General features: G+C 38.6%; 1 protein-coding gene across 7 annotated transcripts in view; it reads right to left on the bottom strand.

The window, feature by feature from the left end:
* The window catches only part of LOC103380430 (pleckstrin homology domain containing, family A member 5), a 69,445-nt gene that overhangs the window by 25,242 nt on the left and 19,563 nt on the right, over positions 1-24,640 (bottom strand). For 5 of the 7 annotated variants that reach the window (XM_025055907.1, XM_025055903.1, XM_025055906.1 and 2 more), the window contains exons 4-7: positions 7,758-7,841; positions 4,416-4,454; positions 1,035-1,155; positions 810-914 (exon numbers count right to left, since the gene is read on the bottom strand). In XM_025055907.1, the coding sequence (XP_024911675.1) occupies positions 810-914; positions 1,035-1,155; positions 4,416-4,454; positions 7,758-7,841 (349 nt within the window). The remainder of the gene's footprint in view (positions 1-809; positions 915-1,034; positions 1,156-4,415; positions 4,455-7,757; positions 7,842-24,640) is intronic. The other 2 variants (XM_025055908.1, XM_025055909.1) reach the window with 1 other exon arrangement.

Genomic DNA, 24,640 nt, shown 5'->3' with positions numbered 1-24,640 from the left:
TCAAGTGAAGTAAACAAGCCTTCCACATGTATCCAAACAGAATTGAGTGAAAACTTCAGCTTAGTATTCTTCCACTTTAACCAACCACATCAGTGCCTGTAATAATTTACACTGCCTTTCTTTGACCAAACACACCAACAGTATCCACGTTTCAAACCGTTTCAGTGAGGAACATAAGAGTGTGAATCCAGCTTTTATTTGCTTCAGGAGCAGATTTGTGAGTCTTTAGCTTGATCCCTGTCACCCCGCCTGGTTAAGGAGCCCAAAGAAAGTGCAGCTGGGAGCTGTACCAAAGGAGTCGTGACAAAACTCTGCCGTGAGGCTGCAATCAAAACTAAATGCCTCTCCCACTTAGTAAACATAAGGGTCCCGTCTGACCAAGAGCTGCCTTGAGTAGCCTCTTTCAATCCTGCAGTAAAGCAGAGTAACCAGGAAGCTGTGATGACTGATATTTGAATACTGGATATCTGGATTATGAAAACAAGAAAAACACTTCCTTCCAAGTTACTACATGTAAAAACCACCCATAGTGTTCATTCATTTGGATGAAAAAAAGACAGAAGGAATAAATATACAAATGTACATGTAGTCTGAACACATGAGGGAAGTAGATCCAAACCACAAAGATGTATTTTTGCTCTAACACTTTAGTTTTAAATTTACTGTACGACTAAACTCACCAAAAAAATGTCACAACTAATTTGCAGAGATACATAAAAGCCCTTTATGCCACTACTGTTGAGTATTCACTGAGAGTTATATTTGTAATATGTGATGTTACTTTAATCCTAATGTTTTTTCATGCCCACCTGTTTATAAAGCCAGTTTCTCTTCACCACGGGAGCATTGGGATTTCTCCTGATGGAATTGGATCTTTTTCCAAAGTTGTGAATCTTTTTGGAAGGCCTTGAGGGCTGCAATTTAGAGGAAAATTTTACAGACTTTTCTCAGCTTTGAAACACACACTATGTTTGTACATCATTCGAATTCTACTTCCTACAGACATGCTGGTTAATCCCGTGACAACCACTCACTCTGCCTGCAGGGCTGCTGGAGTTTGCGGCGGGGTCCGAGACCATCGTATCGTTAGAGACCTCACTCATGATGCTTCGTGCTTTGTCCTTCTTCTCATTCGTCGGGGCTTTGATGGCAGATCTTTAAAAAAGGGAGCACAAATGAGGATCATGAGGCAATGAACCTGCATAAATATAAAAATAGAATAAAAAAAAAACTTTTAACCTCGCTTATCCTGCCGTTTTTCTAAAGTACAATCTGTTACAAGTTCACATACTAGGCCTATAAATTTAGCAAATAACCCCAGCCCATCACTGTGAGGCCCACCCCAGCACAAGGCTTTTAATGAGTCTCCCCAACACACTGGACTACAGCAGCCAAATCCCTGAACTACTTTGTCAGTGGCTGTTCAAAGTTCTTCTTTATATTAAGTACATTAAGAAAAAAAACAGGATAACAGTGAGTTGCTCTTGGCCTGTGCTACATTCATTAGAAAGAACAAAATGACATGGTCAAAGGAAGGCAAGGAAGAAAACCACAGTTAAACAGACTTACTAATTAAACGTGTCTTTTTTTAAATGCTAGTTAAAAGTCTCTGGATGGGAAAAGAAACCACAGGCCCATCACCACATTCTCTCTCATTCCATGGGGTTCTAGCTTGCTGTAAAATATTCAGTAATATAATCAGACTTTTCTCAATCGATGAATTTTCCTCCTTATTTGGACGAATCTCACAAGCCTTGACAATTGTAACCCTTATATCCACTAATGCTTAATGTACTTTAAAAAAACATTTTTTATACAAATCGGGGAATTTCTCTATTGGTTATTTAAAATATCAAGATTAAAATGGTGATGCTATGTATTGCAGCAATCCCAAACCACGGGACAAACGGACCATGGAAGGTTTAAGTCATTGTCGTGTTCAACTAAACAAAACTAGATTTCATACTGAATAAGTCAACTGAAACTAGATGGTTATATTTCATTACATATACTTGTGTGCAGTAACTCTAAAAAGGTTGGGGAACACTGATGTAGAGCAATCTGTCTCTGCGAACTCCAACTATGAAGGTTCGCAGGTTGGACTAGTGTGTGAGTGATGCGCTCCTGAGGGGAGGTGAGCAAAGTTTTTATCTAATCACTTTAAAATAGCATAAAGCGTTGCAGGGTGGTGAGTAGTCGGTGAGATTTGTCTTTTCCTTCTACATCTAATGAGCTTATTCCACAAAATGAACAGCAGGGATTTTTTTAGCACTCGTAGTGACGAGCTAAGTCCTGGGTTAACCACAATCAATGACATGTCGACTTGCTGTCAAAACAAAAGGTTGCAAGAGGCAGGGAAAATGGACTTGCTTTCGGTCTCACAGTGATACTGCTCCGTTTGATGTTCTGTTCTGCCAATGGACCATTTCCAGACTGGCTGCACTACATGTGTGGGTGTCCGCACTTTGTTGATAATTAGTCTGGGACGGCTCATCGATCCTCATGCAGTGAAAATGAATCACAGTTAAGTGTGTCATCGAGTATCGAGGGTGTTTATTTGGACCATGCTCATTGCTAAAATATGAATGTAATGGTAGTTACATTACATTGGTAGATAAAATCAAAAACAAAAGGGAGCGACAGGCAGCTGATGAAATCTTAATGCATCCCAAATGAGATGTTACTTAAAAATACAAGCTCTACTCTTAAGGTGGCATTTAGGACTGAATCGTAAGGGAAAACTAGTGGCTTAATAAATGCAAATAAATCACAATTAATTCCTTTAAAACAAGAACTTGTTGACAATATCTTGAAAGGATAAAGGTTTGTGAAGCATTTCCTGGACGGGACTTCACTGTAAATTATTTGTAGTAGAAGTAGTGTCCACATGTAACTGTATCCTCAGGGTTTTCAGCTAAACGTGTCACGGTGTCACATGTTATTGTTCACATCTACTGCATTCCATTTTGTGTCTGCTTCAAATGAATTGTTTTTTTGTTTAGGAGGTGCTCATCAACAACAACAGCCGTACACAACCACTGCTGTTAGATGTACTCATAAAGTCCAAAAGAGTAAATAGTAGTTAGTATTACTGTTAGCATCTGGTGTCAGCTGAAATACAGCTCCGACAGATGGTCCTGGCTGAAAGTATTGATCTAATTCGGCCTTTAGTAGGACAGCAGTCAAAGCTCTTCCAATTCAACACATCAGGATGTCTATTCAACGGGAATAAGCTGCCCATCACTGTGAGCTGTTAGTGTGAGGACAGTGTTAGTGTTGGAGGGAGGAGACTGGTCCTCTGTGTGTTGGCCTTTCTAAGCAAACACTGCACAGAGCGGCTGAGAGTGCACTTTAAAAATGAGCACGCAGCATTTTTAAAGAAATTAGTGCTTTAAAACACTTTTGTTTGCCCTGCAACCCAACCATTACAGTGACTTCCTATTGAACAACGGAGCTCATGGAGAAGAAAAAGGCAAACAAAGATCACAGTATCAGTACACAGACGGTACAGTGACAGTGAGGCTGAGAAATAAGTCATTTAGGAAAGACTGCACCAATAAGGATAATTCATTACATTTATACATTACATCTAGTGTATAATTATCTGTTATCTGTATCTATGATCATGCTTTTGCCCTTAGTGACAAAATAATGTGTCAAAAATATAGAAATACAAATTTTACAACAGGGGTCACCAATTAAATGTGTTGGAGGGAGAAACTTCTGGAGGCGGGACACTTAAATAAAATAAAATTTAAAAAAAATAAAATCTTGTCTAAAATTGTTATTAGATGTTTCTATTGGAATCCAGTTGTTGAAGTAGATGGTTCATTTGGCCTGATTAATGATCACTCAAATTGTAAAAGTTGAACATCACAGTCCCACATTAGTGAATGTAGGCTGACATTGATGAAATTTCACTAACAGGTCTGTACTGTTGGGTGTGTTCACTGTGAGGCCCATGCTGTGCTGCTGCTGTTGCACAGTTTCTACAGACTTCAAAGCTACTACAGCTCCCTCACAACAAACATTAGTTCAGGTCTGGCGACCATCTACCTGAGGAACAATGTCAACTGTGAACATTGACACAACAATAATAATATACACAGCTGTCTCGGTGGATGTTAGCTGGATTTTTATCACAGGAATGTTTAATAATCATGTTCCTGCGGTATGTTGGAACAACCATTGGACACATATTCACCAAAAACTCAACATCTAGACAAGTTCATCTTCCGGACTTGCAGTTACACAACAGATCAACAGGCAAAATACCTTTCAATCCACCCACAGTCTGCTGTTAGAGTGCGGTGACGGCCGTGGTTACAGACAAACCATTCAGTTATTGAAAACAAAAACATATGAATAAAGGTGAGAAGCACACAGTTATTCATTTTCACCTCATAATGGATTACCTGCTTAATGCTGGGTAGCTCAATTTCCCACAATTCACACTAAAAAACAGAGCAAAGAGACATGAGAAGAAAAGTTTGACCCAGAGTGAAGTCCATCAGATACATGCACATAAGCATTCAAACACCTAGTCTAAGATATTTAACGCCTCTTTTTGCAGCGTGCTTGCAAGTCGCCTCTGGAAAACATGTTTACATGCAAGGGCTACAAATATTTCCTGCCAGCCTGCAAATATCATGTGGGTCACTAAAAATATGCTCAGACATGTACAGTGACGAAAGCTGACATTCACTTAGGTGAGGTGAGAGACTGTCATGACTCAAGCGGCAAAGAGCTCCTCGCAGCATAGCTGAGATGGTGAGTGTACGTGACAGATGCCAGATAAAGTTTTAAAGAATGTAACTTTGATTTAACCTATGAACAACGGGCAAAAATGGAAAGGGCAGCAAAACAAATGAGTCGTCATGAAGAATCTAGTCTGTTCTTTGCACCCCTACTGTGTAGTGAATTCATCGAGTTGAAGGTAAAATAAATAATAGAACTAGACTAGAGTCAGTGCGGGTTGAAGAAGCTGTAAAATGTACACCAGTAAAAGTCAAAAAGATTCGAAGATGAATTAAAAAAAAGTATTCACTGTAAAAATGACAAACCATACAAAATCTTCTTGGATTTTTTTTTTCCTTTTTAAATGTTCTGTTCATTTTTTTTGTAAAGCAAAAAAATCAGTGTGAAAGAATTTCTTTGCTAGGAGGGATTATTTCTTAGATAAAAGATAATACTATACACTTAGCAGTGGTTGTCGACGAGTCTTTGCAGCCATCAGTTTGACTGAATTTTGCTTTCTTGTGTATGGAAAAGTTGTATCTTGTGAGAAAACCACGTTAGTGGTTGTTGAATTGACTAATCTGGCAAACTTCCTCCACTAGAATCCACAAAATCTCAAATTTTTGTTCATTTTTGCAGTGAAGGCCTTCTTTTCTTGGAGCCTTTACCTACTCAATTTAAGTTTGCTTATAAATGTGGTGCTTTGAATTCAGATGTTGTTTTTTGTCCCCTAGATAAAAAAAACAGATTAAATCTAAAATAACAAAGCTCTAAGTCAGTAATGGTGATCATTGTCCCAAAGACGTCCATTATAATTGGACACTGGAAATTACAACATCCTTCTAAGGATCCAGGATAAGGGCAACCATGACTCATTGGCACAGACGTGACTGATGTGGGGGTGAAAATTGCAGCATGTGATGGCACATCCGTCTAAATAAATCCCATCCTAACACCTCTGCCACACCCTTGTTAGCTCTTCCTCATGCCTCAAATTAATGATCTCACACATCAAGGAAGACTTGGAAACTTAACTCCAGTCTCACAGTACAAAAGAGTACTTTCAATTTATAATGTAAAGTTTATTTGATATCAATTACTTTTTAAATTTTGGGCTCATTTTTTATAGATGAATTTAACAGATTGTCTTCAAATATCATTCCCCACAAGAAAGTAGAGATTTGTGATTTGGATTTACCTTTAAGTACAGGGAAGATTAGGGAGCAACTTTAAGCTTTGCTTCTTAATCCCTCAAGCAGCATAAATCCGTTTTCGCCTTTTTACTACTGGTTGAATATTGAGGCTTTTCTACTGCATCTCTGATGAAACACTGCCAATTGTTTCATAGGGTTCAACAGTTTGCTTTTCCTGGACAAAGCTGACCTCCTGAAAACGTGATGGAGATTCTTTTAGTATCATTTTGCACTGACAACATACAAGTTTCCAAGGTTAAAAATCCATCTCCACTTGCACGTCGCTCTCAGAGTAAAAAACAGCAGAGAGATGTGAGAGTAACACAGTGAGAGGAGGAATGTGTCAACAGAGTGCAGGATGGCAGCTGTGGTAAAACAAGCTATTTTTCCACTGATGCAGGTCCCAATATTCTCTTCAAACAGAGAGAAGAGCATCTGAAAATGCTCTTTTCCATTTCCTAATTTCTCAGCCCAGTTCCCAAATGAATGTAGAAAACTGTTACCAATGACTAGTTTCTGGGGAATTTATCTTAGATCATTTGTCGCACTTCAGTCTTCGGTTTCCCACATGGGAGTAAAATGTCATGTGTTGAAGCAAACAAATTTCTGCTAGCATTTAGTTGCTCAACAGAGTAATTGACACCACTTGTGATGACATGACTTTGGTGCCACAATATAGCATCACAAGGAATCTGTTTTGACAGGGATTTCTGAACTGAATGTTGCAAAACATTAGGGATGGTTCGGGAGGACAGAAAAATTGTGTGGGCAGGAGAACATGCATATTTGGCCTGGTTTTAAAACAGAGACAGAAATAAAGATTCTTCAGTGTATGTAAATAAAACCAAAGTTCTTGAGTAAGGACATCAACAAGGCTATATTTTACAGAATACAAAACTGACATCCTAATGTTCGTTGAAACAAACTAACACTGACTAAGGCTACATTCTCACTGCAGGGGTCAATGTCCCAAATCCAATTCTTTAACCATATGTGGCCCATAATTGATTTCTTTTCAAAGCTGAGCAGGGGTACACAGCAAATAAAGTGTTAGTATTGGATGCAACAAGCACACAGGAGGTATGTGCTTTGGGGGACGAAAACAGAATCATAGTGTGCGACAGGTCCAGCCATGTGGACAGACAGATGGTGGTCACATTTGAACTATAATGTGAATGAATACACAAAACATCCCCTCTTAGCCTCCAAATGGAGGACCTGCACTCTGATCCCAGTTAGGTCACACAGTTTCACATGCAGACTCTCATATGTTTACTTCTTAAAATGGTCAAAACTAGAGCTGTGGAATTATTGTTTTTCAGGAAGTGAAAGTTAGGATGACTGAAATGAAACCTGTCATGTGGCTGGCTGGCTGATGCTGATGCTGATGACTAAAAGCAGTGTAAGAGATCACGTGGTTACAGCTCTGATGGACACTGTCTTTGTATTGATGACCAGTAAGGCCACGAACTCTTGACCAGATCTCAACTAGGGAAGTGTGAATCATGGAATTCCAACGAGTCCATGTCTACATAATACAACAGCTGTTTTATTTTCAGTCTTTCGCAAGATGATTGTCACCACTGCCTCAGCCTTTAGTGGAAAACAGTAGCACAATTGTGTATCACCAAGGCTTTTTGAATATTGTAATTACCCCAAACTGACATTTCTCTTCTCTGAAAGACAGATTACAGGAAATACCTAATTCTAAATGACACGTATACACGTACAATGTTGCCTACTCATTAGAGGTTTCTACAGCACACTGCACTGTTGAAAAAAATGCTACCAAGTTGCATTCTATAGGTGTAAAAACAAGCCACTTACTGTTCGTTTACAACAAAGATGCAGTTGTCTTGTGAGGGTAAACCAGAGACAGGATGCTTGCAGGTCACCTTCCGCTCATTGTGACTGTTGGAAAAAGAAGAAGCAAATGGATACAAATAAACATGATAAGTCAATAAGTCAAAGTTCAAGTTCAGTAGTGTGATGTGGGTGAGATCTCATCTGTAAAATGACAGGAAGAAAACCACTGGATTAAATTACTATTTTGGTCTGAATCAGTTGAATTTGAGGAGTTTGATCCTTTAATCATCATTTGAACTGGTAAAAGAGGAAAATGTGCCCTTTGATCTCTGATTAAAGCAGAGCTGAACTAGGAGGACAAGAGGTTGGATTTTTCATCACAATATGGAGCTTTTCACCCTCTGGGCTGCTGCAGCTCCAATACAACTGACCAAAAGTAAACTGGGTAAGTTGGTATTTATATGACACGAGAAGTAAAACAATCAATGGAATCAAGCACTAGACGAATCAAATGGGAAAAACAAAACATGACCTTAGGCTTTTTACGCTTGAGGGATAATGCAATCCCGGGCAAGTCTGAGTAAGGGAACACTGGGGACAGAAATGTACCGTTCCTTTCTGCTCACTGCTTTGGTTTAGAACCTTATAAAACACAGGTTCCCTGTTAGCTAGCCTAGTCCACATGTCCCAAGTCTGTTTAAGAAGAAAGTGTGTCGAACAGATTATCATCTAAGGACACAAACACTACTGATATTAAGATCTAAAGCAAAAGTGACACTATGGAACAAACTTCAACCACAGACTATAAAACTTTATTTTACATAATTTGGGATTTTAAGTAGACCTTAAAGTAAATCCTTAAAGCCAGGTGTTTTGTTCTTCATTTAACTGTCGCTATGGTACACTTAAAGTGGCATCTGGATAAATGAACTACAACTACTCTCAAGACTCCATTTTGGAAACAATCTTCTAGCCAGCTCAAAGTCAGCATCCCTGTTAATGGGTTTATAGAGAAGGCCCTGGGGCAGCAGAAGATCAGTGTTTCTTCTAAGAAAAATGACACTGCTGTCACAGTGTACTGATGTTTAGTGAATTGTTCAAATAAACACGAGTGTTTAGGCAGCATTAGTGAAACTGTGAATGAACTGCATGTGGAGTTTTAAAACTTATGAGGAATAAGTACCAGGACATTGAACTAATTTACGATATAAATGCAGCAACTGCAGGCGTTATTTAAGATGTAAGCAAAAGGAAGCTGCAGTGTCAAACACAGTCTCCAAAACTGATTTCTGGTTATGCACAGCAGACAGTTATTCTATATTCCATCTCAGCCAGGCTGCACTAAAAACAGAAGAGTCTCGAGCTTCTTCCCAAAAATAACAATTTTAAACATGGGGTAGTGAAGTACGGAAAAGACCAAATACCAAGTATGAAATGGGGGGTTTAGTTTCAGTTTAGCCTGGAGAGCAACTGTTCCACAGCACTGGTCTATAATTACTGGAGGCACTGTTGGCAGCAAAGCACTATGTGCGGTCTTGGGGCAGACCAATGGCACCATTTTTCTATGCTATCCAGCGCACAAGCTGATACCACTCTGCTCATAGGCTGCCTGCAAGATTTAGGAAAAGAATGTCTGAACACATTCAGTTTGGGCAAAACATTGGGATTAAAACATGGTGTTATGTGGATTGGAGGTAGGAATCAGGGCCAAAGAATAAACTTCATCCAATAACTTCCCAGCATCATCCAGTTTTGTTTTTGTCAACAGTATAGTACCCGTTACTCGCATCGAGCTGGATGGATGGACTGGAACTATGTGTTACAGGAAAATCCTTGTGTTATAAAACACTTAAAGGATCACTATACATATTAGAACACAGGAATGTATTTTTTACTTAGAATTGTATTCTACTGTTTAGCAAAACATTAATTTGACACCAAAGGAAATGGGATATGAAAGTGTGTCTAGAGCGTTAGTATCCCAACAGCCGTGTTTGACATTTGTCGGCTGCCACCTGTTCATTGTTTTGGTTTGACAGGTCATTTTCTTTCCTTTGCATCTAATATTTCCTGTGCTCAGGTTTACACAAACCAACTGAGGAGGTTGCCAAACTAAACAGAAGAACAGAAATCAGCAGAAGGTGTTACAGTCACTTCAGACCAAATGCTCCAAATAATAATCCCTGTCCTGTTTTCTTACAGTTCATGTACACAACACTGGACAGGTGTTTGCCACATTAGCTGAAGGAACTTGATACTGAACTATGTGCATGGCCCCAAAACACATCAATCACATGAAAATCAATCAATGTATGTACCAATCAATGCACTGCACATACTGTATAAAACAGAAACCAATGTTAAATCTGCTTAGTTTAATATCATTGGTTTGAATTGTAGTGGTGACATTTCAATAGAATATCCATTTACATCAAATGACTTCCTACGCCTAAAGGGCAGGAAGTCATTTGAGGAGCTCCTACACATTCCCAACATGATCCCTTTGACATAGGAGGAGAGGGTGTAAAAGGCATGAGGTGGTATATTAACATAGTGGCGGGGGGGGGGGGGGGGGGAAATGAGAAAGGGCAAGCTGAGGAACAAAATGTTTTTTTCCTGTTTATTAAGAATGTCACCTTTAAGGACTGCTGGTCATAGGACTATCAACTCCTGAAACAAAAAGATAACTGATGCTCTACAGTTTGTGCCATGTTAAATCTCTGCTGGAGGAAAATAACCGTACCTTGAACTGTCATTAACAAGGCTTTCAGGCATGAGATATGCGGCCGTTTTAGTCAAGATTAGGTAAGAATAAAACTCTAAAACATTATGGTTTTGATCTTCCACAGGGAGTTGTTAGTTTATGGGGCGGGTTTGGTTGAAGGGCAGCAGGAGGTTTCTTGCCTCTTGACCTTGGATGTATTAAGGGTAGGAAACTAGGAGTGGTTCTATGGGCTGACAAGGCTGAAGGGAGTAGAATGGGGAGGTTTGCTCCACTCTGGTCAATCCTTTCCACGATAATTGGCAGTGGGCTGCAGTAATGAAGAGTTTAAAGTCTGGGGGTCAACGATGCAAAGCTTTTTTTTTACCACAGGGCTTTGATCCTTTAGTCTCCTTCTTGTATACTTAACCACAGACAGCTGAATGTTTCCAAAAGACACTAAAGGTCAAATGAGATATTTTTATTATGTAAAAAAAACATACGTCATTAATGGAGTAAATGATGAGTAAAAGCCACCGGGTAAAAGTAAAGTTATGATATGGACAAGTGATTTTGTAGTTTGTATTACGTTTTTAAATGAAGTAGCTTATGTTGCATCCAGCCAGTTTTTAGATGAAGTAGCTTATGTTGCATCCAGCCAGCAGGGAGTTATGTTTTGCTTTATTTTCTATTGGAGAGAACAACCACTAGAGAGAAGGTGTGAGACGGGGCCAGTACTAACTGACTTGATAGGATACTATAAGACTAGGGGCTTACCTTCTTCAATTGATTTTCAATGCTCATAATAAAAAATACATGCACCTTTTTGTTCACTATGTATTATACCAATTACTCCTCTAAAATTGATATTACTAATGGCTTATTTTTGAAGAGGCACTCTTGGTGCATTTAATTAAACAGAAAGTGGTGACAGAAAAAGTCATGTGGTGACCATAAATTCTCTAATTGCAGTAAACCTATGCCTATTGCACTTGAACACAACATTAGAGACTGGTTAGTTTTTTATTAGTGATTGGACACAGATTCTAAGCTATCAGAGAGCAAAGCAGGACTGGGCTTCAGGCAGGCTTCTCATTTCCACATGGACATTGAGGTATGAATAGACCTCCCCACAAAGGCCGAGCTGAATAGGCAGAATAGGTAGTTCCTGAGAGGGCATGTGGGGGGCAGCTACAGAAAAGAACAAATTACAAAAACAGGGGCTTTGCAGGCACGGGGGTGGGAGGCTGCATCAAAAGCAGTGCAAATCCCAAAGCTGTGTGCTGTCACAAAATGACTTGTACCAGTTGACAACTGTAATATCCATGAATAATTAGGCAGCATATCAGCTCGTGAAAAACACAGCCATGCAGCATATCAAAATATTTCAGATAATCGTTAATAGTTTTAGCTATGAGGCTGTTAGTATTTGACTTTCACTGTGGGCGTTTTCTAAATAACCAAAGAAAACAGCTGCTCATTACCCCGGCAAATCAGATTTCTTCTCACAAACAATTCAATTAGTAGCTCCCTCCAAGCAGCTGTGACTCCGAGCTAAGTGTGTCAAGGTGACAAGGCTCAGCAGATTATTCAAGAATATTCCAGGGCCATGGAAACAAGCTGCCTTCTTAAAACATAATCAAATGGTTAACAGCTAATAAATTTGCACAATTATAAAATAATATATATATATAAAAGTCACTCCCAAGCACAGTCAAATAAACCCGATTTTACTGTGTCTCCCTGTTGAGAGATTCATTTGTCAGGACTCCTTCATATCAGAAGTAACACTCAGAGAATACGTATTTTTAGAAATAAAGGAAGCCTGCTGACACACCGGCACACATTATTAGCTTTTATCATTAGTTACTGTTTAGAAAAAGGACTCTTTTGGACTTTTTACAGTTCAATTTCAGGCCTCATTGAAAACATCAAAGGAAAGGCCTTTCAATATACTGTAGCTTTGATAGCAGTATATAGAGGAAGTACAAATCTGTTAAAAGTGCTAAATCAGAAAGCATAAGATATTTGTGCCTTTTCTTCTTTACTTTAGAGCCCCACAGTTCATTTGAGGACATAAGCATGTCAACCAAAATGGTCCCTAGAACCACTGCATCAAGGTCACCTACTTACAGAGAAGTAACACATAAATGTGGGAAGTTACACATGCTTTCAGGTATCAATTCCTCTTTTAACTACACACTGAGGGCAGACAGTTTTGCCTTCTATTGGCTAAATTAAATATCTAACCATCAACTTTATGCACAGTATAGCCAGGAGACACAACTGCATCTGTGCTTTGGTAAAACTCAAACATGCAAGAAGAATAGAGAATGTAGAGAATGTACTCATTGTACTCAAATACAAGTTCATCCCTTATGTCTAAAACCAAATGTGGTCCCACCTTTCTGTTCTACTAATGATGCCCAAATAAGGCCAAAGGGTTCAGTAAATAACATTGAACATCTGTGTGAACCTTGGAAATGTCTCAAATCTACAAGATGACTTATTTGAAAGAAAAGTTGACTTCTCTGAGCAGACATTGACTTCTAGAGTGTCAGAACATTTAAGACTGATGCAACACTTTGCACAATCATTTTAATCATGCATGGTATTTGTGACTAATATTCATATACAATGTGTGAGCACTTACTCATACTCTGTACAGTTGAGTACAGAGCCATGTACAATAAAAGGTCAAAATATTTGAGTGTTTAGTGTTTTACCCCTTGTGCAGGTCAATAAAAGTTAGATATATGACATCATGACTAAAAAAATATTGTTATTAAGACCATGTTGAACTGGTTGAGCTGCTCTCTGTGTGCTCAAGAGATCAAAAAGAAAAGACAATAAAAGACACATTTTAGCAGACGTGGTCTGACCTGAATAAAGCACTGTAGTACAGAGGTATAGGAGACTCAGTCACTGCAGGACAAACAGTGGTCAGTAATGTAATAGTGGGATATTTGTCTTGGGAGTAACCCACTGTATTAACTGTAAGGAGCATCTGTCATCTAATGCTATATCTGGAGATACACTGACTGATCAGTAGCACACAGTAAATCCAAGAAGAATATGTATAGTGTTATAAACACAGAGCGTGTAGATCCCTCTACCTTTTTTTAGAGGCAATGCTATGAACACAGTGTAATCCTGTGGCCCATATACTGAGTGGGCTACTACAACTACTGTTTATTGTCCATATTGTCCAAATTAGAAATGAGAAAATATGATCAGATGGCAGTGTTACTGCCAAAACACACAAAATCAAATTCATATGGTCTATTAAAATGAAGAAAAAATTATATATACTGTATATTATGTGATTGTGTGTGTAATTTATTTAAAAACAATAATAGTGGAGAAGTAATAAAGCACTGAAATCATTATATACTTGACAGACATGTATATATCTAAACTGACAGTTGTTTGATTACTGTTGTGGAGATTTTTTTAAATGATAAGAATAATCCTGAAATACAGAAACTATGAGAGGGAATAAACATGTATCTTCAACCCCGGACTTTCTATTGACTTTTTGGTTATGCTGAGGGAAACTGCCCAGTGTAGGCTGAACCAAACATCAGAACAACGACAATGTTTAAATAAGTTCTTTCCTAAATAATTAGCAATATGAAAAATACTCTTTTAAATGTGAGAAAAGTCTGTGAATATGATATGTGCAGGTTTAAACTGCAGCTCCGTGAGTACATTAGAATTAATCATATTTTTTTATTATTATTTGTACCTTTATATCTGCAATACAGTCGAACGAACCAAAATAAAACAAGTTGCCATGAACAACGTGTGCAGCTGCAGGTCGCACACAGCCAACACTGCAGGTTTTCTACTCACGGTGAAACGCTCCCAGCGATGTCCAATAAAGCAGTTTACAGACACAGAAGATAGAAAAATGAAGATAAAAATAAAAACGTAATAAAAAAGAAATTGTTTTATCCACTGTAGATCGCTTTATTGATGTAACAACGCGAGAGTTTGTTGTCAGTTTGTGGAGGTAAAGTGCGCGCACACCACAGCTGCTCCCGTACTCGCTGTGACTGTTGCTGCTGTGCGGCGTGCGTCTCAACCAAAGTGCCAGTGACGTCACGGTGCTGCATTTACTGTCCCCTCCCAGCTCCGCTTTGATGCTGCCTTCACTTGCTCCTCGAAAGTTGATACATGCCATTTGTGAAACCTGACTTATGGGTGCGTCACTCGAACGTTATTCGTGGCGAAGTTTAACACAGTTAAATGCAAAGCCACAGTTAAACCTTATGTAGCATTTTATATACTATTAAACTATTAAAACTAAAGCTTTTGAGCCAATACATCAGATATTGAGTCTATCATTTTGACACTCAACCGAGCATCAACATTATGTCACTATCCCTGAAATAAAACCTCAAATGTGGATGAGCAGGGAGCGTGCATTGTTTCTTTTTTGCACGAACATAATTCCGATAACACTTGAAGGCAGCATAAAACCAAACAAACTTCCATTGCACATGCCAACAGTCACAGTGCCCAGCTGAGATAAATAAAAATATTACTGGACTTTCCTATGCGCATTTTCACCGCTGCACAATGTGAAGATTCATAACCCATTATATATCTCATCCCCACACAGTGAAAGCTCTGTGCAATGTTTCACCACATTAATGGACAAATATAAAATACAATAAAGAACCAGCCAAGAATATTCAGACCGCATCTTTACTGCTTCACCACTGGGGAAGGTGGTGATTTTATCACCTCATCCAATAAACAGCACTTATAATAATTAAATCATTGATGTTTTATAATTGGCGACATGTCCAAAGTCTGGCCTGGGGGCTAATTTTGGCACTTGGGTGCATTTTATATGGCCATACAGCAGCCTAGAAAATACTTCCAGTGGGAAAATAAGGCAAGTATGTGGAATCATGCAACTCAGAGAATGCAGAGCAATACCAAAAGAAGAAAAAGGGTGGAGTTTTATTAATAAGATTAGCTTATTTTAGCAAAACCTCTAAAACTGTTTTTGTTTAAATATTTTTGGCTTATAGTCTATCTTTTTTTTAATGGGACATAATTGTTATGATTTAAACACTATTGTTGGCAGTGTGGAGATAAAAAAAAAGGCCAAAAGGTTTGTTCTATTTTTAGCAAACCAAGCATATTATTAATACTGCTCAACAGAAGTGTTTGAGTGCTGGTTCTGTTCCAAATGAATGTCTTTCTTTGAGTGAAAAAAGTCATTGTAAAAACATATTGTTGGTAATATAGCACAGCCCACAGGAGCTCTACAGGCTTGATAATAATTATCCAGAATACTGTGGCCGTTTGTTTGTTTTTGCGATCCTGTAGCAGAGTAGTACACAGATTGAACAATTATTCCAACAATTTAATGTTATTTAATGATCTGAAAAATTAGGAAGTAGCATATCTTAAACACTATGTAAGACATACAGTATATATAAACTGCATATGTATGACATCTAATTTTATTTAGTTATTACTGCCACCATTGAGTGACACAATGATGTTTGTGTGTGTGTGTGCAGCAGACAACAAAGGAGGTAGAAAAACATTTAAACACCTTAAAAGATGGTAACTAACTACCATTTAATTTCCTGTCATATTCAATGACCACATTTCTAAACCACTACTAGACTAAGGGTAGCATAAGAAACAACGGAAAGATCTAAACATGACTGCAGTATATGTATTTGCTCCAATACCAAGACGTATACATGAACCAAAGTGAAAAAAGTACTACTGAAATTTCAACAGATGCCTAATCTGCACTGGGACTACTTCCAAGACAATATTTCAAAGACAGATGAAACAGAGCATAATTTTCCTCATTGAACTCTGTTAGTTCCAGGATTTATTGACATAGATATGAGGATGGGATGAGCACCACCCTTAGCTCATAATTCAGCATGTCCTGACAAGGGGGTGTGTTGGTTATAAAATGTGGCAGCACAGAACCTCAATCAATGTGAAAGAATTCTGCTTCAGCCTAATAATGTTGTGTTAACAGGGTCCTTGTGTTGACCTACTGTAGTTAAGATGATGTCTATGTTAATCCGATAAACTCAGGTCCATTTAGCTAGCTGTTATGTTGGTTTCTAAAGAATGAAGAATGACAAAGAAGTGAAGGTTCAGAGGAGAGCTTGCAGCTGTTCCAAGACATGAAAGCCTAGACAATGACCTCGGCTCCTCTCTTTAACCCGCTGGGTGCAGTCAATAGGAAGACACCCAGAGACAGTCAATAGACATTTGCTTTCCATTTGTTATAGTAATACTTTAAGTGTTCAACACTTCAGCTGTCAAAGTCATTGAGTCATAACAACGATGCAGATACTAAATGGAATGAAAACTCGGGAAACTACAGATAATAACTTTATAAGCAAAATGAATGGTACCTTGACGGGCTCTACTACATAAATAATGCATTGTACTTCCTTGTAAAGCTGGGGGGTGCACTATAGTATTCAGTCTCAAAGCCCTCCCAGATTCTCTGGGGAGGGGCCTCCCTTCCTGGAGCCGAGTGCCAGGGGACAACCATCAGCAGGAGGACAGAATGGACAACACAACTACAGAGAGAGCACAGTATTCTCCCTCTTCTCTCCGGGTGTATGATGCTGAGTCTCTGGAGGATATTTGATATATTTTTTACTGATCTAATCCATAAAAGATGAAATACGGGCCTGGTGCTCATACACCCACATAAAAGGTTTTCTGGGTGAGTCTAGGCAAGCTGTTCAGCCATCTGTGAATGTGCTTTCTTTTTGAATCAAGGAAAACTGAATCAATGTTCTCTGCCAGCATCCAAGCAGAGTGAAATCACAAACCGAACACTGTTACAAACCGACCTCCTGGTTTTAGCATTAGAATTGTTAAGTCCGTGCTTAGTATATTTGAAGTTGTTTATTTAGTTCTTAGCATCTGACAAAATGATCAATGATTAATTCAATGCAGTGGAAGACCAGACTGCCGTTGAATGAATTCGTTTAAAAGGAGCACGACAAACAAACTCATTTAAACCCTCTACTTAACTAATACCTTGTTTTATGGCTGTGCACCATTAGGCTCTCAGGAAGCTAAGTATAACTGTAGGCAAGCTCAGATCTGTTGATGTTATCAGAGCAAATGGGTCTGACTCCACCTCTCCACTCTAGATGTCAAAGCTATAAACCTTGTAGAGTGTGGGTGCAGGCACAAACACAGGCTATGGACGTTAAGAACTGTGCACCCATGCAATGCCACTGACCATCCTCACTGTGAGGACCAACTGAACAAAGATCAAGTCTGAGGAAATGAATACTTGAAAAAAATTCTTACTAAGCGTATAGAAACAGCTGCCATGAGGGCTGCAGAATTGCCCGCAGCCAATTAAGATGCTCCATAGATCAAGTTATAAATGAAATGTAAACAAATCCTCCTACACTGAACCAGATATCAGTGAGCAACAGTGTCTCTCCTGACACAGTTTGCAGGAGAGGTTCCATCGAATTCTCAGCTGACGGATTCCAAGGCAAAGCTTTCAGACTCATTACCTGCCCACACAGGGACACAGTGAGACTGTGGAGTGAATCAGTGCTCACATGTGTATCTGCAGACTGAGAGCATCCACTTCTACCTGCCCACTCGCTCTTACATCTAACCATTTCCTCCTCCATCTGCACTACCACGCTCTCCTTTGTCACTCATGTGCAGGTTATCACTTGATGAAAGTCTGACAGAGCTGAAGGCACTATAACTGGAGGCTACAGTTGCTTAATGTGGAGGAAGAGAAATGGAATCAGAACATTAGCCAGGGCTCAGTGGGAGACTATTTTCCAACTGAGTGATAGTAAAAGGATGCTCAGATCCATAACCACCTCGTCTCTGGGAACTAAGTGAGAGACCAGGCTGAGATGACCAGTCCTCTTTGCACCACAGTCAGTGAGTGTGGAGGGTGTTCCTGCTACTACAGTAATTAGCTGTGTGTCAAATGGAGCCAAAGGAAACATTGGACTCTTTTGTTCCCTTTTTCATTTATCCGTAATAGGCCAAGACTGTGTCATTGGAGCTGGAGTTCAGAATCATATACGCCTTTTTTTTATATTTCATTTGAAAAGTAAGTTTGTTTTTTGACACTGTTAACTTTAATTCTCACACTAACACTAATTATGTTTTGGGGTTTGTTTTCATGAGCATAGACTTCACTTTAATAATAATAAAAAAATACTAGACATGTGAGTGAGGTTAATAGCAGAGTTTAAATTAGCCATAAGCTAGCACCCTGCTAAATCTGCCCCTCTGTAATTATTCCAGTTCATAGACTATTCTCAGAGGAGAAGCTACTGAGAATTTCAAAGAAAACTGTTGGCGAGGGGCAATGACACAGTGGATAACATGTAGTGTACTAAAAGGTAGTACCACAGTGATTAATAAGAGAATAGCCTTCTCTCTATGAAAGAATCTAGCAGATGTACGCAGCAACAGGGGCATAAAGGCTCTTCATTTGATGTAACACAAGGGAAGGGAGTTTAGAAATCTCAGTATTAATCATGTTCTTGGATGAAAGTAGTCCGAGAGTGATAACAAAGAATGGATTTCATTGAAGTCTAAATTGTGTGTGTGTGTGTGTGTGACAGATATTTGATTGTTTAAAGGTAAGTGGAAACTGTGAGGTAACCATAGTGACTATGTTGAAATTATTGTTTTTGAAAAGATGGAATGGATAATTCCATAGAGGCTTCATTAGAGAAACGTCAATGAGGGATTCAAACCCCAGCTCCCCAAGGCTGACAAGAAGTTTAGTTGAGCCAAATTCTCTAACGAATAACATAATGATGGTGCACTGACCATAAGTCCGAAAGTGAGAGATATTTTAAAGTTCTCTGGTCAAAGTATATATTTTTTTTGCATTCTGATGCCTCTTCTTTCATCTAAAATCACATATACAAACTGCTGACTCAATATGCATGCCTTTTTTTCCATATGAAAATATGAATATGTCGGAATGTGCTTTATCAGCAAAGAACAGTGAGTGGCCAAAGCCCACTCATACTGCAGATATATTTATACACACCTTAGTTCTTACATCAAATACTTTAAGGCTACAGCTTGTCAACTTTTGTTTACAAAGCATGAGCTGAGATAATCCCTTACCTTTGAATAATTTATGGTTCTGCTGCTCAAAGGCTTCAATACAAATCCTCTTGGTAAAAACCGCATGGATCAGAATTTGTATCATCCCAAGTCCTGTACATAAGTCGAGTGTTGCATTGTGCTATATTTTATTTGATCAGGTTTTTGTAACTTAGCGTGTAAGCATTGCAGCAGGTTCATGGCAACTCTTCACAATTTACGACTGTTGTTTATGCTTAGATTAAGTGGTTTAAGGAAGTTAGAGAAGAGATTTAAGACAACCTGAGGGAGGGAACAAAAATAAAAAAATATGACATCCCCCAGAATTCCCTCCCTGGAAAAGTGGCATGTAGAAGTTTTTACACTTAAATTCAATTTTTGACTTCACCTTCACCATCACCAGTTAAATAGTTGTATTCACCTTACAATGTGCCAGTGTCAGTTCCATAGCATTGGTCATAAACCAATTAACTGAATAGCACATTACTTTTAAGATAGAAGGAGCGTTAGATGAACATATATTTTGAATGTTAACTGAAAGTCACTTAATTATTTAAACATTTAAACATTTTTTATCAGCCTCTTTAGGACGAGAACCAAAAACAGGCATATCATCAAAGTAAAAAAAAAAAAACCCAGCCAACTCTGCATTCAATAAAAGATTAATCATGTATAAAACCCATCAAACCAAAACAAAATTATTTTCTAAGTGACTCCAAATGCTGCTGTGTTTGGTCTTTCAAAACAAAATCTAGGTTTGCTAACCATTCGGTTCATCTACTCAGGGTGGAGAGAATCTGGAATGGCCCGCTACAAAAGACTGGACTTTTATGGCATTGACTTGTTTGGTGACTGAACTCGCTGTCTGAATGAATCAGCATCAACATGAGTAAGGTGCAGGGACAGTAAAGGACTGCATTTGATTTTATACGACACAAATCTCTCAAAATCTCAGCCTATACCAACTACAAAAAAATCAAAGAAAAAAAAAACAATCAAACCAGATGTCTACATGTTTTCCCTGAGCAGCAAGGAGAGAGAGAGAGAGAGATGTGCTGATATAGAATGAGATCTTGACTCACTACCTCGCCCTAAGCAGTTCTGAGCATGCTCAGTAGACTTACCACAGGACAAGGCCTCTGCTCTGGCCTACTTCTGATTAAACCAGTAATATCATGCAAAGTTACTGTCTAGTGTGTATGTGGAGGCGAGGCCGAGGTACACAGACAGAGAGAGAGGGATGTGTGACAGAGAGGATTGCGCTCTCAATATACGAGCAGAATCCAATCTCATCAACTGCTGCCACATACAAATAACAGACACACCACCCCTGGTGGTAATTATCATTGATCCATCTGTCACTCTGAAGAAGAAAAAACTGCTTTATACAGTGACAGAATTAACCACAACCACAGAAAAGAAATATATATATATATATATACATTACAGTTAATATAATAAATTAAAAAATTGATGAGCTTTGACTGACAACATCATAAAAGATACAGCATTAAAAGAAGTTTAAAGACACTTGTGACAGAGTGTGCTCTGATATGATGCTGCACTGTCACACATCAGATTAGAGAAATGACGACCTACAGAATAGGGTCAGTCAGAGACAAAGGCAGAGGGAGATGGGAGCAAAAAGGCACCCAACCACAGTACATTTGGGTGTACTAAAATGTGATAGTGACACACCAGAGAAACAGGAGGAATAATAACTACGATCAGACACCATTACTGTGATCTCTCAGTAAAAGCAGTGAGTTCCTCTAAGCTTAATTTTTCTAATCTTTGCAACAAAAAAACAAGTGGGAAGACATTGAAGAGTTCCTTGACTTGAAGTGTAGAATGTACAGCATGTAAGTGGTCATACTGTTTGTTTGCTCTGAAGAACTGACAGACACTGTGAGATTAACCACACCCTCCTCTTAAACCTCAGTTTTACTTCCTTTGCGTATGTCATTATCAGGTGGACCCTGGAAAATTATACAAATTTCAATTAATTAGTGTGAAAACTAACACAGGCTACCTATGTGAGACTAAGAGCCGTTGAAGAAGATCTTTGTGTCCTACTTTTCATGAATTCCTGCAGGTATATCAGTGTTGTGTTCAACTAAACAGGCTTTCACAATGAATTGAAACTGGAATATCGTTATATTTTCATCACTTTTGGTGATTTTGGTGGAGTTTGTAGCTCAAAAGAGGTTGGGAAATACTGAGCTAGAGAAAAAAAATCAAAAAGCCCCTGTGAAAGTGCTAACTGTTCCGTGTTTCCATGGATAAAAATTCTGATGCTTACACTCCATCTCCAGGCTGACTTTTAAGAAAATATACATAAAATCTAAATAAAGAAAAGTACATAAGTACATAAAGAAATGAAAAAAGAAAAGAAGAAACAAACAGCACCGCACTTGAATGACAAGTTAGTTCCTGCAGGCGATATTAGCACAATAAAGGTGAGATTATGCAAACTGCTAATTTAAAAACATTTGAGTGAACTGTTTTCCACAGACTTGTGTGACACTAATCCATATTCAAACGGGGCCAATCGATGACACAGAGAGACAACTGGGAACACGGAGAGGACAATCCCACATCTGACAAATTGAGGACAATTTTCATGTCAGTGCAGTCAGCTGAGATAGTGCCTCAGCCTCACATCTGTGTGGAGTGTCCCTGTCGCTATTCTTTTGTCACGTGACACCCACATTATTAATTCAAACGGAAACTTTAATGGCACAAATACATTTGATGAAATCCAATTTGGAGGGTTTTGTCTTCCTAATTTGACCTTAATAAACGTGGAAGACTCATTCTTTATCAGCTGTGTACAGGGAGTGTCTTCTCTCACGTCTCCACAGCTGTTGTGGTAGGTGCAGCTGCATTACTCAAAGCCGCTGAGACGAAGAACAACAACCTTTTTTGGTTTTTTTCCAAAGCTCAAATCCTGTTGTTTTTGTTTTGTTTTTTTTTAGAGACCATCGTTCTCAAAACCCCGCGGTCAGTTTATTTATAATAACTGAAGAAGGACTGTATTTGTTTCACATTAACAAGTCCTATGACAATGTGTTTGTCTACTGTGGGGTGCAGAATCAGTACTTATGACAGCCCTCTGACCAACAGCTGCATGTGTCACATGTTACAGGAGCGATTCGTCATCTTTAGGTCTAACATGTAGAATGGAGGAGTTAAAGGAATTCTTTGAAAACACAGAAGAAAAATGAATGGATGGTGCAGCGCCCACATGGTTCACAGTTCACGGCCATTCCAATCTGGAAGTGAGAACATTGTGTGAAATATGAAACTTCAAAGGACTGTGGAAAGATTAGCCGAGCAGCCATTTGTAAAACAGAAAACAATCTGTTTTTGTGCTTTTCACCGTGAGAATAAACAAATCTGTGGATGAATTCAGTAAGTCATCCCCCAACTTCAACTTAAAATGCCTTTTCTTTGAGCATGTACTTACCTGGACAAATACAAACAATGAGCAAGTTGGGGGGAGGGTTCAATGTGTTGTTAGGACTTGTCTTCAGTGTCACAAGCATTCAACTTCAAACCACCTACTGAGACACAAAATACCTGGCAATCCACATTGAATCCATTATTTCATACAGTCTATGTATTAAAAAATATTTCCCATAACATGTGACATGTTAAAGTCAATGCTACCTTTGACCTTTTAATAGTTGAACAGCGCCCAAAAAACGAGGCGCTTTTTTAGGGATGGTTTAAATGTGTAAATCCTAGAGAATTGAAATGGAATGATGTTTTATTTCAAAGCTCAACGCTGACACCTGGTGGCCACAGCTGTTATCAACCTGTACAACTGAAACGTACCCAATGTGACTATAAACCAAGAAATGCTGCAGTGGCGCCCTCTTCTGGTAGATAGTAAAAGTTACACTTGGGATACAAGCTGCCATCTGGTTTCAGTTTTAACGCTGATTTCATGTTTAAGCAGCACAGTCAGCAATCACCATGGCTGGAAACAGATGCAAAAGAACTGCACTTTTCAAAATGAGCCCGTCGTAACAAGCAGGCATAAACGACCAGACCCACACAGATGACGTGGATGATGTCAGTGAATTTATGTACCTTCATCTCAGAAGATGCAATAAAAAGAGTTTGTTCTGAACGATGCTTTTAGATGAATCAAATTCAAAGTAGTAAATACCACCGGGGTAAGTCGAAGAGCTCTTAAAATTTCCTTAAAAGGTGTCCAGGTGTATCAATCAATAATACTCATTACATTTGTATCCCTTATAAATGGAAACCTGGTAAAAATAAATAAATAAAGCTGTTGGTTTTGTTTTTCTCAAACTAAAAAAAAAATCTTTCAAAAACAGATTATGGCTCACAGGAGTGTTTAGACCTTAAAACTTACTTTTTAAATAAGATTTTTTTTTAATCTTGTTATTATATGGACAACTTTTTGACTTGCCCCTTTGTTGATGCCACCGATTGCATAAAGTTTTCCAAAGAAACAGACAGCAGAGCAAGACAGATAAACAGACAGAGATCTATATCAAACTCTTCTTGGTTGAAAAGAAGTGCATACCTGAGTACTCTGAAGTATCACAGCACCACAACATTATTAACTGTACAATATGTATAAAATTGAACAATGTATAGAGGGTCTTCAGTTTACGACATCCTCAACCTTTTGTGTTTACATCACCATCTTTCATGAATTTATTAGGAAAGTCTTGTTCAATTGTTCTGACGTATGGCCGTCTATTAGTTCGAACAGGAGTTTTGCCAGCACAGTGGATGAATACGCCATCGCGCTGCACTATACACGAAAGGCGGGTTTGTTTACATTCATCGTAAGTCAAGGTTACCCAGTAGAATAACATATATAGATAAAATACTGCTTTAAAAACATTTTGCCACGTTATATACTGTGACCACATTAGAGTCATAAAGCATGTTCTCACATATAGACTAAGACTCTCATCTTCTCTCAAAGCGGTGACGTCATTTCACTTTATTCCTGATGTTTCGTGTTAAGGTCCACAAGCCATCAGTTGAATTCTGGACTAGAGGTCACTGCCAAAAAAACCCTAAACACACCAAA

The sequence above is a fragment of the Cynoglossus semilaevis genome, chromosome 6 (assembly GCF_000523025.1).
Source record: "Cynoglossus semilaevis isolate Cse_v1.0 chromosome 6, Cse_v1.0, whole genome shotgun sequence".
NCBI lineage: Eukaryota > Metazoa > Chordata > Actinopteri > Pleuronectiformes > Cynoglossidae > Cynoglossus > Cynoglossus semilaevis.
The sequence above is the reverse complement of the archived record's forward strand: the minus strand, read 5'-3'. Positions and strand labels throughout refer to the sequence as shown.